The sequence below is a fragment of the Marmota flaviventris genome, chromosome 6 (assembly GCF_047511675.1).
Source record: "Marmota flaviventris isolate mMarFla1 chromosome 6, mMarFla1.hap1, whole genome shotgun sequence".
NCBI lineage: Eukaryota > Metazoa > Chordata > Mammalia > Rodentia > Sciuridae > Marmota > Marmota flaviventris.
The window spans coordinates 111,727,710-111,744,231 of record NC_092503.1 but is presented as its reverse complement, the minus strand read 5'-3'; the positions used below and the strand labels follow the sequence as shown (position 1 = coordinate 111,744,231).

General features: G+C 50.3%; 1 protein-coding gene across 1 annotated transcript; it reads left to right on the top strand.

The window, feature by feature from the left end:
• Positions 1-8,227: 8,227 nt before the first annotated feature.
• Guca1a (guanylate cyclase activator 1A) lies at positions 8,228-15,211 on the top strand. Its single transcript, XM_027950373.2, has 4 exons — positions 8,228-8,428; positions 14,000-14,149; positions 14,467-14,560; positions 15,048-15,211. The coding sequence occupies exons 1-4, from the start codon at positions 8,228-8,230 to the stop codon at positions 15,209-15,211; spliced, it is 609 nt and encodes a 202-aa protein (XP_027806174.1).
• Positions 15,212-16,522: the final 1,311 nt, after the last annotated feature.

The window sequence follows — 16,522 nt, the reverse complement described above, 5'->3', positions numbered from 1 at the left end:
CACTGGAGAATGGGAGGAACTGCAGGAAGAACACGCCATCTTTTGGAGGACTCTCCCTGCCCCAGTTCTAAATGCAGAGGTCTCTTCTGCCTTGTGGTTTGCTGGTGAGGGATGAAGGCCCCATCCCAGGTCCTTCCTCTGGTCCAGAAGAGCTGTCCAAGACTAATTAGGCTCATGGGCCAAGGGGCGTGGGAGGGGAGTGGGGGCAGATGGTGCTCACTCAGAACAGTGGCCAAGTGAGCCTCTGTCCATGGCCCACCAGGGACACTCCATGGTGAGCTGGGGCTGGCTCACATCGGCCTGTGAAAGCTGGTTGTGTCCATCTCTTCTCAACTCCAATGACCAGTGACTTCCTGAAATCATCCATGGCAAGAGGGTTTATGCCAAGGAAATTGGCAAATACCTACACATTGGAGATTTTTGTTTTTTTTCCCCAATGAGTGAGTCAACATTTGCCGGCAGGCCACGGTTTCGTTCCTGGGAATCACATCTCACAGGGCATAGCTATGGCAGAATGTGCAATGGAGCATAATTCTTGCACACAAGAGGCTGGTCTTGTGGGAGGAAGAGGGACCAGATGCTTTCTAGATCAGGTTGCCCTGTCTCCTTTCTCTGAAAAGAAGATGGTAGGCGGAGAGGAAGGGAGAACCCCTAGAGAGAGGCTGCCTGACACCTGAGAATCCAAGCATTTGTTTGCTGGCTCAGGCTCTCTTTCAAGTTTGAGGCTTTCCCCAAATGCCTGGAAATCTTTGGCTGGAACCAGGCCACTTGGCATCCCCTTTGCCTGGTTGTTGGTGTTTAAGGAGCTAAGCCTGGGAAGGAGCCTGGGTGGTGCCAGGGCTTTTCTGGTCCAAATCTCCAGAATAACCTTCAACCAGGGTCAGGAGGGGATCGACCCTTAGAGATGCCTGTTTTTCTGCCCTATGGGCATCTGGGGAACTCATTTCCCCTTGTCAAACTTTTTTTTTTTTTTTGTACCGGGGATTGAACCCAGGGGCACTTAACCACTTAGCCACTTTTTATTTTTTATTTTGAGACAGGGTCTTGCTAAGTTCCTTAGAGCCTTGCTAAATTACTGAGGCTGACTTTGAATTCATGATCCTCCTGCCTCAGCCTCCCACGCATTGGGATTACAGGCGAGGGCCACCATGCCCAGCTCTTTGTCAAACTTTTGGTCCTATTTTTTACCCCACACACCTGGCATCCCAGCCCTCAGGAACACCTGGTGCAGTCCCATCCTGAGCCCCTGAATCTGCAGCAGGATGAGGTTCAAGTTTACCTCCATCTCCTCCTCTTAGAAGCATTCAGATTTCAACTTTCTTCACTCTGATAAGACGGATACCATTTGCCCAGCTGCCTTCTATATCCAACATTTTATTTAGAACCTTTTGTCTGCTGTCTTTTTTATTTCTGGTAACTTTTTTTTTAGAAAAATGCATTTATTGCTATCTTAGTAGGATTTTGAGAAGAAGCAGAGATAAATGAGAGTTTTCAGTCTATAAACCTAAAGTCTTATTCACCCAATCAGACATTCTTCCTACAGACACTGAAGTCTCTGTCCTTGAGATGCAAAGATATGACCAAGAATCCTCGCCACCCTTCCAGACTGTGCAACCTGCATGGGGTGTTGGGCAGGTGTTGGTCCCCAGGAGTCTGCACAGGAGGGTAGAGCATCCTTTGCTCTCCTGGAGGATGGCGCCCCCTTGAGGTTCACCTTAGTGGAGCAGCCACCAGGGAAGTCCTTTGAAGAAGCTGGCTTAGGTCCCACCCAGACAAGAGGGTAAATAATCTGGGCTTTGGGCCCTGTTCTATTTCTGTGCAGTGAGAGTGGGTGGATGGGCACGTGGAGGGGGATGAGTCAGATCGGAGATGGCTGCCCCTCCTCCTGTCCCTTCCTGGACTGGCAACTGCCCCACCCACTTCCTCCCTCTCCTCAGTTCTATTCATCCTGGAGGATTCCCATCCTCTGTCCTTGGAGAGATTCCTGCAGGTGATGCAACCAGGGGAAGCCACTGGATCCCCTCCCTGGGTCAACTGTGCAATCCATACACTCCAGCCGGCCACCCCCTCAGGGCCACCTGGTGCACACCTCTTTCTGAGACCTTGGTATAGAGCCCAGTCCTGTCCTCTCCGACTTGCATCTATGTCTCAAGGGATCCCATTCCCCAGGCCTCCCACCCACAGGCATGAGCTCTCTTGTCAATGGACTGGTTAGATGTACAGCTGAAGCACAGGCCACTCGAATGAGGGCACTAAGAACAGAGGAGTGAGGCAGTGGCGGTGTCCCCAAAGAGCAGCACCGAGGGCCATCCTCCATGCCTAACAGGGAAAGGGGACAGGGCTGGTAGTGCAGGAGCCCGGGAGACGTGGCTGAAAGCAGAAGAAAGCCACCGCTGCTCAAACTGTGACTCGGAAGCCAGGGAGTGAGACACTGGACACCCTGGGCGGTTCTCTCCAGCCGCCACCTGGCTCCTTCCAGTGCATCTCAGTGGATGACCCCAGGCTGAGCAAGGGTGCTCTTGTCCACAGATGCCGGACGCCTGTGGCTCAGAGCTGGCCCAGAACGGTGGAGACAGAGTGGGGGGGAATGAACAGAACTACCCACCCCTGACCGTGTGGACTAGGAGGCGTCGGGTGCCGGGAGGACACAGGTGAATAAGGCAATGGTCTCTGCTCTCTGGGAGCCTCTGGGCTCCTGAAGGTAGGACAGCAAGAGGTAGCTGCTCAGAACCCCAGAAAGAAATGAATGTTTTGTGTCTTTGTTGAAGAGTGAAGGTGATCAGAGTCTGTGGTGACCTCCCACGGTTCCTGCCATTGTCCAGTCCCCTCCTTTGGAGTGTGGGTGAGATCTGGGACTTGCTTCTAACCCACAGCAAGTCCCAGGGTGTGGCAGAGGACAGGAAGGCTCACCCTTGAGTAGGTCGCCTCCTATGAGACTCCACAGCAGATCGTAGGAGTCTTTTTAAAAAAAATTTTATTAGTTGTTGATGGACTTTTATTTCTACGTGGTGCTGAGAATGGAACCCAGTGCCTCACACATGCCAGGCAAGTGCTCTGCCACTGAGCGACGACCCCAGTCCCTCGTAGGAGTCTTTTTTTTTTTTTTTATTGGTTGTTCAAAACATTACAAAGCTCTTGGCATATCATATTTCATACATTAGATTCAAGTGGGTTATGAACTCCCATTTTTACCCCAAATACAGATTGCAGAATCACATCGGTTACACATCCACATTTTTACATAATGCCATATTAGTGACTGTTGTATTCTGCTACCTTTCCTATCCTCAACTCCTCGTAGGAGTCTTGATGAGACAGGCAGGCACTCTGGAAGTCACAGCCTGTAGACCTGAGTGCATCCAGCAAGAAACCAGGGGCCGCGGTCCCACGGCCCAGGAAGGGAATTCTGCCAACAGATGGAATCAGCCAGAAGTGAGCTCTTCCTAGGTTGAGTGGATGAAGACACAGCCCAGGTGGCCCCTGGGGGCAGCCGGGTGAGCCTCTGGGCCACGGGAACTGTAAGAGAATAAAAGTGTGTGGTTCTGAGCTGCTGTCCTTGGTGAGTTGTCTCAGCACTGACAACTGACGCAAAACCTTGGTTGTGCGAGGAGGAGCTCCTGCCGAGGCTCGGGAAGACAGGTGGAAGGTGGCTTTGTACCTGAAGGGGGAGGTGGACTGCAGTGGGCAGAGCTGGACAGGAGCCGCTGCCTCCTCCCCACCTGCCACAGCCAACGTTTGGGCCCAAGAGGACGCCACAGGGAGCAGGTCTGGCTGGGCTCAAGCAAGCTGTCTGGAGGGCCCTCCCCACCCAGGTCTGGGGTGTGTTCAAAGTCGGGGTGTCTGCCCTGTGCACCCCACGTCCTTCCTTTAGTAGAGGTGAAACAACCCTGTTTGGATTCTTCAAAAATATCCATCCTCCTCGATTATGTGGATGACATATGTTCATTATGAACCATTAAAGGATGAGGACAAAATTTTTAAAATATATTTTCAGTTGTTGATAGACTATTTTATTTATTTATATGTGGTGCTGAGGATCAACCCAGGGCCTCACATGTGCTAGTCAAGTGCTCTACCACTGAGCTACAACTCCAGCCCCAGGATGCAGACAATTTTTTAAAAAATATTTTTTAGTTGTAGATGGACACAATACCTTAATTTATTTATTTTTACGTGGTGCTGAGGATCCAACCTAGTGTCTCATACATGTGAGGCAAGCCCTCTGCTACTGAGCCACAACCCCAGCCCCAGACAATTTTTTTTTAAAACAAAGATTTAAAAAGTCACTGGTGGGCTGGGGACGCGGCTCAGTGGTAGAGCACTGGCCTAGCATGTGTGAGGCCCTGAGTCCCATTCTCAGAACCACATATGAATAAATGAATAAAATTTAAAGGTCTATCAACATAAACAAATTTTAAAAGTCACTGGTGACCCTCTGACCCAGAGACCATCCCTGTGGTGGTTTCCTGCAGTCACAGATCATTTGTCAGGGCCACCCCTCCTGGCTGGAAGGCTGTGGCTGTACTTCCGTCCCTCTGAGCTGACTGTCTCCAGGCCCTGGCCACCTGTCTGTCCAGTTCTCAGGGACTCTCTGAGGATCAATAGCCTGGCCACTGTTACTCAAACTTTCATAAAAATCACCATCTTCCTGGTGCCTCCATCCATAGAGTTGGAGTTTTTTGTTAAAGAGGGGGTTGTTTTTCAATAAAATGGGGAGAGGCTATGAATATTTTTATGGGCTCAGCAGCTCAACAACGATGAATGACATCTCCGGTTTTCTTGGCTTTTCCTTTTGTTTGTAACCTCAAGATCACAAGATGGCTGCTGCATTCCAGGTATCAGGTCCATACACAAGGCCAAGAGAAGGAAAAGGGTAGAACCAATTGCATCTTTCATCACTTTTTTTTTTAATCAAGAAAGCAAAGCTTTCTCAGAAACCCACAGTAGGCTTTAACTTACATCTCTTTGGCCAGAACCATGTTATGTGGCCACTCTTAGCTGCAAGAGAGACTAGCAAAACAATTTCTTGGTTTCCAGCCCCTTTAGTAGGGGCAGATGAGTGGGTGGGAGTTGGAAATGGGGTGGGGTCTAGGAAGGCTTTTTTTCTTTTTAATATTTTTTAGTTGTTCATGGACCTTTGTTTTTTATTTATTTGTATGCGGTGCAGAGGGTCAAATCCTCACACATGCTAGGCAAGCGCTCTAACACTGAGCCCCAGCCCAGCCTATAGGAAGGTTCTAACAATGGGTCTACCTTCCTCAGAGCCTGGCCAGAGCTGGTGAGTGTCCTGGTGGGTGACCCAGGTTGGGTGTCTGTTGTCATAAAGGATTCTAACAGTCGAGGGTCCGTGGTGAACGGGGTTAAAGACACAGCTGTCTGGAACCTAGGGACACTGGAGAGCCCAAGAGGCACCTAACTGCACTCATGTTCTAAAGTCAGCGGCATAGCCAACATGCTGCTGTGACAGGTACAAAATCATAAACAACGGCCAGTGTTTATGGGACAGTCACTCCATACCAGGACTGTCCTTGATAGTTTCCATGTATTAACTCACTTAACCCTCCTAAGAGCCCTATGAAATGGCACCATTGTCCTCTTTTTAAGGAAGGCAACTAAAGCCCAGAGAGTTTAAGCCACTTGCTTGAGTTCACCCAGCCATAATGTGAGCAAGGAATAAACTGGTGTTGCTTTAATCCTTAGAGACTTTTGAGGGCTTGCAGTAAAACCTAGCCCATTCTGAGATATTCAGGTAGGTACTCTGATATCTGATATGTTAGGCGTCCTAAAGATTGTATGTTATAGACCTGTATTTATATGCAATTGTATATTATTTATATGCAGTATATATTTGGGTTGTACAATTTACATGAATGTAAGTGCCTTTGTATTACACAGATACATGTATAAAACTCTTCCTTACTCTGCACTCTCTGAAGAAAAAGAGCTTTGCAGCCAGGAGTAGAGAATCCTCTCCTCCTACAGAATGGGAAGAAATCTTTACCACACCCACCTCATATCAAGCACTAATCTCCAGGATATATAAACAACTCAAAAAACAAGCAAGCAAGCAAGCAAACAAACAAACAAAAAAACAAATAACCTGATCAATAACTGGGCTAAGGAACTGACTTCACAGAAGAAATACAATAGATCAGTGAATGTATGAAAAAATGTTCATCATCTTTAGTAATTAGAGAAATGCAAACCAAAACTTCTCTAAGATTTCATCTCATTCCAGTCAGAAAGACAATTATCGAGAATAAGTGTTGGCAAGGTTGTGGGGGGGGGGAGTTACAATCATACCATACACTGCTAGTGGGACTGCAAATTGGTGCAACCACTATGGAAAGTAGTATGGAGATTTCTCAGAAAATTTGGAATGGATCCAACTCCTCCATTTATACCCAAAGGACTTAAAATCAACATATTACAGGGACACAGCCACATCAATGTTTATAGCAGCTCAATTCACAATAGCTAAGCTATAGAACCAACCTAGATGCCCTTCAACAGATGAATGGATAAGGAAAATGTGGTGTATATACACCATGGAATATTACTCAGCCTTAAAGAAGAATGGAATTATGGCATTTGCAGGTAAATGGATGGAATTAGAGAATATCATGCTAAGTGAAATAAGCCAATCCCCCAAACCCAAAAGCCGAATGTTTTCTCTGATAAGCGGATGCTGATACATAGCGGGGCTGGAGGATAGGGAAGAATAAAGGAAATTTAGTTTGTGTAGAGGAGAGTGAGGGGAGGGGTGGGACTGTGGGGATTGGAAGGAAGGTAGAATGAGACAGATATTAAATACATGTACGATTTCACTACTGGAGTGACTTTGCACCATGTGCAGTCAGAGGAATGAGAAGTTGTGCTCCATTTGTGTACAATATATCAAAATGCATTCTACTGTAAAATAAATTTTAAAAAAAGTTAATTGCCTCAGGTTAAAAAAAAAATCCCTTCCTGCAGCCTTGCAGTCTGGGAGGGACCAGGCATGCTGCTGGGGTTCTTGGGAAGGGCTCAGCAAGCCTGGTGTTGCTAGAAAGACTCACAACATTTTGTGCTGTATTGGAAACTGTACTGTCTTGGTATTAGTCAGAATGGGTTTAGGTTAGCTGCAGTAACAAACTGCCCCCAGAGGGGGCATGCAAAGGAGGGAGGGAAATGAGTTGAAGAGACGGGGTGAGCTGTGGCTCTGGGCTTTCCTAGAGGCGTCCCACTTAAGTGCACTTGAATGTTGGTTCCAGAAATGAAGCCACTGAAAGCCTGTGGTGGGAGAAGGGGTGTGGCAGTAGCAGTAGCACCAGGGGAAGCTACTGCGCCGTGATCAGCCCTGAACTTGCTCTGGAGCATTCCAGGACCACCAGCTAGCACTCCCAGGGTCACCCCGGGAACCAGCACCCAGGGCACGTCCCCCACTCACATGCCCCTGGTAGGCGATGGTGCCCTCTTTCAAGTAGGATGGAGGAGGGGAAGGATGTAACCTCCAGGAATATGAGTGTGGTCAGAATATGACGTGTGTGCCTACGTGTGTGTACCAGTACAGGTTAACATAGAAGGGGGTTCCTTTTGACTACTGAGGGTACATCTCAGAAACCCACAAACTCTGCATCACCCAGGTGATATCATGTATTAGCACATCCGTGATGTGATCAGACCTCCTCTGCTGTGACAGCCAAGGGCAGTCCACAGCCTGGATAACTGTCCATGGCAGCCCATCGAGGGCCCATTGTTAGCCTTGCTTTGGAAGATAAGACGAACCGGTCCATCTTATATGGATGCCAGTTCCTTGTCTGAGGATGGGATCCAAGGACAGTGTGAACCCATTAAAGCAGAATATGAAGGGCACTGAGGTCATAGAATCAGAGCAGCCACTGACCTGTAACCCACTGGATCGTGATAAGAGAGGATTAGGAGACTGCAAACTAGGTAAGAAAATCCTCTCACCTACAGCTCAAGGCTATAATCCTGGGCCTCTGCTTCTCTAAGCTTTGTTCTGTTTCCACTCCTCCTCCCATAGGCTGCAAGTGTTTGTGGGGGATGTCCCCTCGCTCTGGGTGCCGGCCGTGCCCATTTCCTCTCTGCTCCCTCCTCTTGCTCTGACCTGGAGCACTCAGGCCTGTGAGGCAGGAGGGCCAGCTGCAGGAGGCCAGGCCTCTCGGGTGCAGGGGTAGCGGGGCACAGGACCACTTTGGGCATCGGCCTTCTGCAGGCCTGGGCCATGGGCAACGTGGTGGAGGGTAAGTCTGTGGAGGAGCTGAGCAGCACCGAGTGCCACCAGTGGTATAAGAAGTTCATGACCGAGTGTCCCTCTGGCCAGCTCACCCTCTACGAGTTCCGCCAGTTCTTCGGCCTCAAGAACCTGAGCCCCTGGGCCAGCAAGTACGTGGAGCAGATGTTCGAGACCTTTGACTTCAACAAGGTGGGCAGGGGCCACGGGGGTGAGGTCCCCAGCCTTCCATACCTCTGGAGGCCTTAGCAATCTGGGGGCAACTAAGAGCAATGGGAGGAGAGTAAAAGTGTCCCCTGGGAGAGTGGCTTCATATGCAGTGGTTGTGATTTGGGAGGAGGACATTCCACATCCAAGGAGGATCAAGCACCTACTTTATGGTTCACGTTTGCAGTACTAGGGATGGAGCTCAGTACTCTACTACTGAGCAACATCCCCAGCCCTCTTTAGTTTTCATTTTGAGACAGGGTCTCACTAAAGTTGCTGAGGCTGGCCTCAATCTTGGGATCCTCCTGTCTCAGCCTCCTGAGTTGGTGGGATTACAGGCATGCACCACCACATCTGTCTAAGCACCTACTTTGTACCAGGTCCTAAGGGCCCAGAAATGAATGAGACCCTGTCCCTGCCCTTGCTTTCTAGGGGGAAGACAGAGAGGCCCACAAATTAGCCAAATCAGAGGCAGAATCTAGTGGCTTTCTCTGCCTCTTCAGCACACTGAACAGCTCGGTTGCTGCCCAAATAGGGGTGAACACTTCCAAGGGAGTCGCTGAGCACCCACTTGGGACTGGTGCAAAGACGCCTAGATGCTCAGGAGGATGTGGGAAGAGGTGACAGCAGAGGGCAGGATGGGCTGGGCTGGGCAGATCCACCCTACCCGGCTCACCCATGGTGTTCTGTGGATACTAGGCCTGGCAGTGGGCAGGGTGGCCTGATCACTGGGGACAAAGTCATATCCAGCCCCAAAGTACCCAGTGACATCAGCCCATCTTTTCTGAAGTGACTCTGAATGTCCGAGTGGTGGTCAAATTGCATGTTTCTCCAAGCAACGCCTGGATGCTCTGTTGAGGACTTCCTGCGAAGCCCAGGGGGCCAGGAAGAGGGGAGTCTGAGCCTCTGGGTTTCGTCCACTGGGTGACCTGGAGCCAGTCTCTCCTTTCTTGGCTCATTCACCCAGATCTGCCATGGAGGGTGGGGACATTGGTGAAGGTGTTGGTTGGATTCCGGTAGAAAATCTTCTTTTATTTGGGACAATTCGGTCAGGTGTAGTGGTGGAAGCATCCAAACCCACAGATTCGGTACCTACCCTGCGGGCCCCCTCTTCTGACTCCCACCCTGGCTGGCTCCTCCCTTGAAAGGTGAGGTTGCAATGATGCATGGCCCCGGGGCCCGATCAACAGGCCTGGGAGAGGCTGCCCTTGCTGCCTGGGGGGTTCAAACTGGGGTTTCTAGGGAAAGCTGGGGCTTGGCAGCTATTTAAAACTCACTAATATGTGGGGATAAGGGGCCAAAGCAGATTAGGGGCTTTGAGACTCTGCCTCAAGGGCAGTATCCTGTGCCTGCGGGTTTTCCTGATGGGGAGCAGGGAGCAGAGTCCTGGGTGGTGGCACAGAGACTAGGAGAGATGCAGACATCACGCTGGTCCCACGGAATGCCCCAGAGGAAGCAGCAGACAGTCCTGAACAGGAGTGGGGGGGGCGGGAAGTCAGAGGTTGAGCTCCACCACCCTACCCCTGAGCACCCCAAATTATCTTATCCTGTCGCCTGCTAAGGAAACCCTCTGGGTGAAGACATAACTGCAGAAAGACCCCCCCAACTCACACATACGGCACCAGGGAGGGACAACCCGTCACCCTGGATTTACCCATGAGTCTAATGCCTTCTCTTCAAGTGTAGTCACATACCAGCGCCATCTCTATTGTCCCATCGAAAGTAAATCAATTTCTGGTTTCTACCAAATCTGGCCTGTTCAGATGCCACACACATGGCCTTTGTGTTGCTGTGACCCTCTAGAACCCTGCTTAGCTCACAACTTTCTCTGCTATGAGTCTCTGCTCAACATGTGCCCTGATCTCCTGGTTTAAACCTAATTAAAACGGGGTCTGGCCAGGCCACACTTATAATCCCAGCCGCTTAGGAGGCTGAGGCAGGAGGATTGCGAGTTCAAAGCCAGTCTTAGCTATAGTGAGGCACTAAGCAACTCAGTGAGACCCTGTCTCTAAATAAAATACAAAATAGGGCTGGGAATGTGGCTCAGTGGTTGAGTGCCCCTGAGTTCAATTGCTGCACCCACCCCCCAAAAAAAGAGAATAACTGGATCTGGCCCCTGCTTCCATATTTCCCAGTTCCCACTTTCCTGCCAAAGCTCTTCTCATCTTTTAGTACCAGACATTAAATACCATTTAGCCACTATGGTATTATCTGTCTCTCCTGCTGGAGTTTGAACTCTATGAACCCCTTTACTTCTTTCCCAGCACCTAAGACACTATCTGGAACATAGTAGGTGCTTCATAAATATTGGTTGCATGTTTAAAGTTATATACAAAAATCGTGATATTAAGGGTTACTTATATACCTTATGACATTAATTTAACTGTGTTATTATTTTGTAACACCAACATCTCTCCTCCACCCCCATAGAACAAAGTCCTGGGCTACACTGTCTTGACTCGTGGGCATCAGCAGGGTGCCGTTTAGACTGACCAGGAAGTGAGACCGAGCACTAGGAACTATTCATGCAGAGAGGAGTTAAAACATGGATGTTTAATTGATAACCCGAGGGCCTGTTTTTGTAAATGAAGTTTTATTAGAACACAGCACACTCATTTATTTAAGAATTATGTCTGTCTTCATGCCAAAATGACAGAGGCTGTTTGGCCACAAAGCTAAATATCAACTCTCTGTCCCTTGACAGAAATAGTGTGTCAGTCCGTGGATGAGAAGACGGCTGCACCTCAGGGCATCGCACCAGATGCACAAGGATGAGGGGTGCAGCCGTGTGAATGCAGCGGGTGACTGGGGACAAGCATATGCCTTGCTTATTGCACATCTTGCCTGGCCCTGGTTGTGCCTGGTGACCACACAGATGCATGCAGATGGAGGTGAACACATCTGAGCACCAGTGTAGGATTTAGGAGACTCAAGGCGTTGCCATTCCATCAGCTAATGGCTCTTGACTTCATCTTCTCATCTGAAATGGGGACAAAAAATACCCAGCTCCAGGAGCACCTGTGAGACTAAATGAGCAAAGGAATAAAGCACTGAGCACAGGAACATTGCTGTGGTGTTAGCGCACTCAGGCCATCCCACAACCTCAAAAGCACATGTTGTCATTCTCCTCTTAGGGCTGAGGAAACAGACTCAAGGAGGCCAGGCAACCTGGGAAAGCTCACCCTTCTCCTAAGAGGTGGCTTAAGTCTTTTTGGCACAAAAATCATGTATCTTCCATTACCCCTTGTAGCCATCGTCATCATCATCATCATCATCGGCAGGACTAGGGATTGAACCCAGGGGTGTCCTGCCACTGGGCTCCATTCCCAGCCCTTCTTATTTTACTTTCAGACCCAGTCTCACTAAGTTGCCCAGACTGGCCTTGAACTTGCCATCCTCCTGCCTCAGCCTCTCAAATTGCAGGGATTACAGGCGCGGGCCACCATGCCAGGCTCATTATTATTATTTTTAATTACAAAAGTAATTAAAGCTCGTTGTAAAAATTCCCAGCAATACAGAAACTTAAACATTGAAAGCAAAAATGTCCTCCCCCATGGGAAAAAAAGTTTTCTTGCTGATCCAAGATGGTGTCGTAGAGACCTGGCTCCATTCTGACAACAACCCTGGGAGTCTGGGTGAGCAGTCCGAGTGAGCTCAGGTGTGTGTGAAAGCCCTTGAAGTGCCTTAAGGAAAAATGAAATTATTTGCAGGAAAATGGCTGGAACGTGAGAACATTATGTTAAGCTTAACTCAGAAGGTCAAGGGTCATATGTTTTCTCCCACATGTGAAAGCAAGAGAGGAAAAAGAACCAGAAAGGTCGCAGATGGGGGGGGAGTATCTCATGAAAATGGAAGGGAGATCAGCAGAATAGAGAAAAGAGACCAGGGGGAGGGGGAGGGGAGGGAAGGGAGAGCGGACAGCCTGGGGAAGGATATTAGCTACATTTCATTATTAGGCCAAGTGCACGTACAGACATGGAACAATGAATCCCACCATTATGCATGACTATAAGGCACCAAGGGAAAAAGTGGGGGGAAAAGAAAGCCCATGGACATGGTGAAGAACCACAGAGATATTCACTACAACCCTGATCCGCATGGCGGGGCTCCGAGTGAAGAAGGCCTTGCTTAAGGCCAAAGGCCAGCACAGACCAGATCTCAGAGGTCATCAGTCCTGGCTCTCCACCTCCCCGTCAGACTCCCCTTAATGGCTTTCAGTGACCATGGCACCAGGTGGCCCTTCCTGAGGCAGCTCTGCCTGTCAAGGGTTCTTAGGGTTACCCCAGCTCCAGCTCTCCCATTAAGTCCTGGTTCCACTCGGCTGTGAGTAATGGAGGACCCGGGTTGAACTCCAAGTCCCTGAGTTCTGCCTCAGTGCTTCCTCCCCTGCCTTGTTCAGCCTTTCTGTAACCTGTCGGCTTTCCTCTCCCAGCCTCACTCATTTTGGAGGCCGTGGGGAGGGACAGAGTGGCAGGAACAGGCAGAAATGGCAACCGGTGAACATTTAGGGGGCCCTGGAGAAATGTCCTTCAAGAATGCCTTGTGCCACCCTTCTCCATGGTCAACCCTCCTCACAAGACAGTGGGGGCATCACCTCCCCTGTCCTGCCCTAGCAGAGTTGGGGTGATTCCATAACGCTGGGGTGATTCCATACTGTCCAGATGTGTTGCTGCTGAATAGATATATAATAATGGCACTAATCATAATAACAGTATTTACTGAGTGCTTACTATGGACCAGGCAGTGTTGAGTGCTTTTACATGTACGAACTCATTTAATCCCATAGAATTAGGTCCAGTTCTAACTTTTACAGGTGAAGAAATCGAGGGCCAATCAAGGACCACATTAAGCCCTTAGTCTCAGATTCAGCTTAGACGGGGGTGGGGTGGGGGGTGGAGCCAAGATTCAAACCTGCACCCATAACACTGCACTATCAAGAAGGGGTGTGTATTTTACCGAGCTTTGAATCCTCACAGTCTATCAGAACACACAGCGGGTGCTCAATGAAGTAGGAAGCATCCAGCTGAGAACGAGAAAGGTGCTCCTTGCCTCCCTGTCTGGCTACTGCCCCTACCCCAGCTCCTATCTCCAAAACACTCTCTGGTCCCTGGGTGCGTTCTTCCCGCTCCCACCTACCTACTTCTCTCCTGTGCCCAATGGCCAGCACAGACCAGATCTCAGAGGTCATCAGTCCTGGCTCTTCACCTCCCCGTCAGACTCCCCTTAAGACTCATGTTTGAGAACCAAAGGGAAGCAGCTAGTGACAACTAAAATTAAAATGACTGTGAAGGAGAGTGTCAGCTCGTCACACCCAGTGGGTGTTGGTTTATCGGATTTGATCGGCAGTCTCTGGGGCAGGAAGGGTGGGCTATGCCTGGCTACCAGGAGGGTAGGAGAGTGGTGGCGCCAAGGGAGAATAGCTTGGAGGGGACAGAGCTGGCACCCTGGCCTCCCTTCGGCACTTCCAGTGGCGAAACCCTGGCTGAGATGGGCGTTGGCGTGGCCCAGATTGGGGGCGTGGCCCAGGTGGGCTCACAGCCCTGCGCGCTCTCGCAGGACGGCTACATTGACTTCATGGAGTACGTGGCGGCGCTCAGCCTCGTCCTCAAGGGGAAGGTGGAACAGAAGTTGCGCTGGTACTTCAAGCTCTACGACGTCGACGGCAATGGCTGCATCGACAGGGAGGAGCTGCTCACCATCATCCAGGTAACTCCAGGTGCAGAGGGCTGGGCCAGGGGCGTGGACAGCGGGACCCTGAGCTGAGAGCTCGGGGAAGGATCCACAATCTCAGGATAGAGACCGAATTTGGGACTCAGGGTCCGAGCGATAGTTCTGACCCTCACCAACTGCGTGACCTAGGCTGTGTCGTCTCCCCTCCACTCTTAAGTCCCAGATCTGTCTTGAGGCCCAGGGCACCATCGCCTCCGCTCTCCACAGCTGTTGGGAGCCAGAAAAGCTCTTACTGTCCCCACCACTGAGATAGAATTAGGATGGGACTTTCACTGCTGCCTTTTCCCTCTCAGGCCATTCGAACTATTAACCCCTGGAGCGACACGACCATGACTGCAGAGGAGTTCACAGACACCGTGTTCACCAAGATTGACGTCAATGGGGATGGTGAGGGGGCCAAGGAGGGACTCCCCCAGGGAGGGGTCCCAGGGATAGGAAGTCACCAGGTAAAAGGAGCAGGAGGGGAGGAAGAGGCACAAGGGTCCATCTGCAGGTCACCTCCTCCATCCTTCTCTGCCCCAGCCACAGAATTAGCTCTTAGGGATCCCTGGACCACACTTTCTGGTCTGTCTCTGACCCTGCCCCTTGCAAGAACTCTGCTCTGGCTCTGCTGGGGTGCACACCTGTAATCCCAGAGATTTGAGAGATTGAGGCAGGATGATGGCAAGTTCGAGGCCAGCCGAGGCAATTTAGGAGACCCTGTCTCAACAGCAAATTTTAAAAAATAAATAAAATGAAAATACAAAGGGCGGTAGCTCAGTGTAGAGCGCCCCTGGGTTCCATCCCCATACCAGGGGAGGAAAATCCAGCTCTAGGCCCTGGACAGCAGACGCGGACACCCTCCCCACCGGGAATCCCTTTCTTTGTACCCCAGGGGAACTCTCCCTGGAGGAGTTCATGGAGGGCGTCCAGAAGGACCAGGAGCTCCTGGACACGCTGACACGAAGCCTGGACCTCACCGGCATCGTGCGCAGGCTCCAGACCGGCGAGCCGGATGACGATGTCCCTGGCAAGGACGCCACCGAGGCCGCCGGCTGAGCCGCGTCCAGCTGCTGCTGTCTGGGGGCCGGGGCTACACGGTGGTGCCTGGCGTCGCTGTTGTGCTTGTCTTAATATTATATGGGGTCTCCCGAATCCAAAGGCTCGGCTCACCTCTTTGGGGTCCAGGGTGGCAGCAGGAGGGGAGGAGGGGCAGAAGTGGGACTCCAGAGTGAAAATGGTTCCTGCCCCCTTCCGGGAGACTCAGCTGTTGGTGATACTCCCTGATGCCCTGAGGTTCCTCCCTCGCCCCTTTGGGGCTCCTCACCCAGCTTTTCCCAGTGTCCCCACTGCATTTCTCCAGTCCACAGTGGAAGCTCTGAGCCCAAGCAGAGGTTTCCTGGGTCTCTGATGGAATTCTACAGATCTATCTGAGTGCCGAGATGGCGGCCTGCCCCAGACCCTGGAACCTACTTGTGTGGTTTGTGTTAATTCTTTCCTCCCTTCGACAAGCCTTTATTGAGCACCTACTGTATATTGACACTAAACATTAGATGAACAAAGAAGTCAATTCTCATCCTCAAAGAACTCATAAGCTCGTGGGAGACACATAGACCAGCATCATTGTAATAAAATTGGCAAAGAAAAGTTATAAAGTAAGGGACCTCTGTAGGAGTTTGACTCAGAGTCAGTATCACAGTGCTGACCTTTGGCTTTGAAAGAGGGCTTGGAGGTTGCCCATGAAGAAGGTGATATGTGTGGGGAGGTCTGGGTGCATTCTCTGTGATGTATGTGCCCCACGTAGGGGCTCTTCTTAGATGTAAGTGGAGGTATTCTTTAAGAGTTAAATTTTAGCTGGATGCAGTGACGCATCCCTGTCATCCCAGCAACACAGGAGGACTATCTCAGTAATTTTAGCAAGACCTTCAGCAATTTAGTGAGACCCTGTCTAAAAATAAAAAATTAAAAAGGGCTGGGGACGTAGCTCAGTGGTAAGCATCTCTGAATACCAAAAAAAAAAAAAAAACATGTGGAGCCACACAGTTCCCCACAGGTCTGCAACTCACTGCAAATGACCTGACCATCTGGGTCTACCCTAAATCTTTCTTGCTGCAGTGACACCTGACACCAGTTAGGAAGTGGGACGATCTGTTATAGGTGGGCCTGGACCTGGTTCTTTGCATACTGCATCTTTAAGCATCCTCAAATCAGAGATCTACCCATCCAAAGCAGGTCTGATCAGTTGTGCCCCTGAGTTACAGTTGCCTGGTTGCCACAGAAATCTGGGGAGAGACAAGGGCTAGAATAGTTGTGACCTTTTTCCCAAAAGCCTCTTTCTCCTGGGCTTTGAGTCTTCACTTCAGTTGAGCC

What these genes read in the sequence shown, in the direction of transcription:
- Guca1a (XM_027950373.2), top strand. Translation starts at nt 8,228, where the DNA reads ATGGGCAACGTGGTGGAGGGTAAGTCTGTGGAGGAGCTGAGCAGCACC. An exon ending in AGACCTTTGACTTCAACAAG is followed by an intron (nt 8,429 to 13,999) that starts GTGGGCAGGGGC and finishes GCGCTCTCGCAG; the next exon opens with GACGGCTACATTGACTTCAT. An exon ending in AGCTGCTCACCATCATCCAG is followed by an intron (nt 14,150 to 14,466) that starts GTAACTCCAGGT and finishes TTTCCCTCTCAG; the next exon opens with GCCATTCGAACTATTAACCC.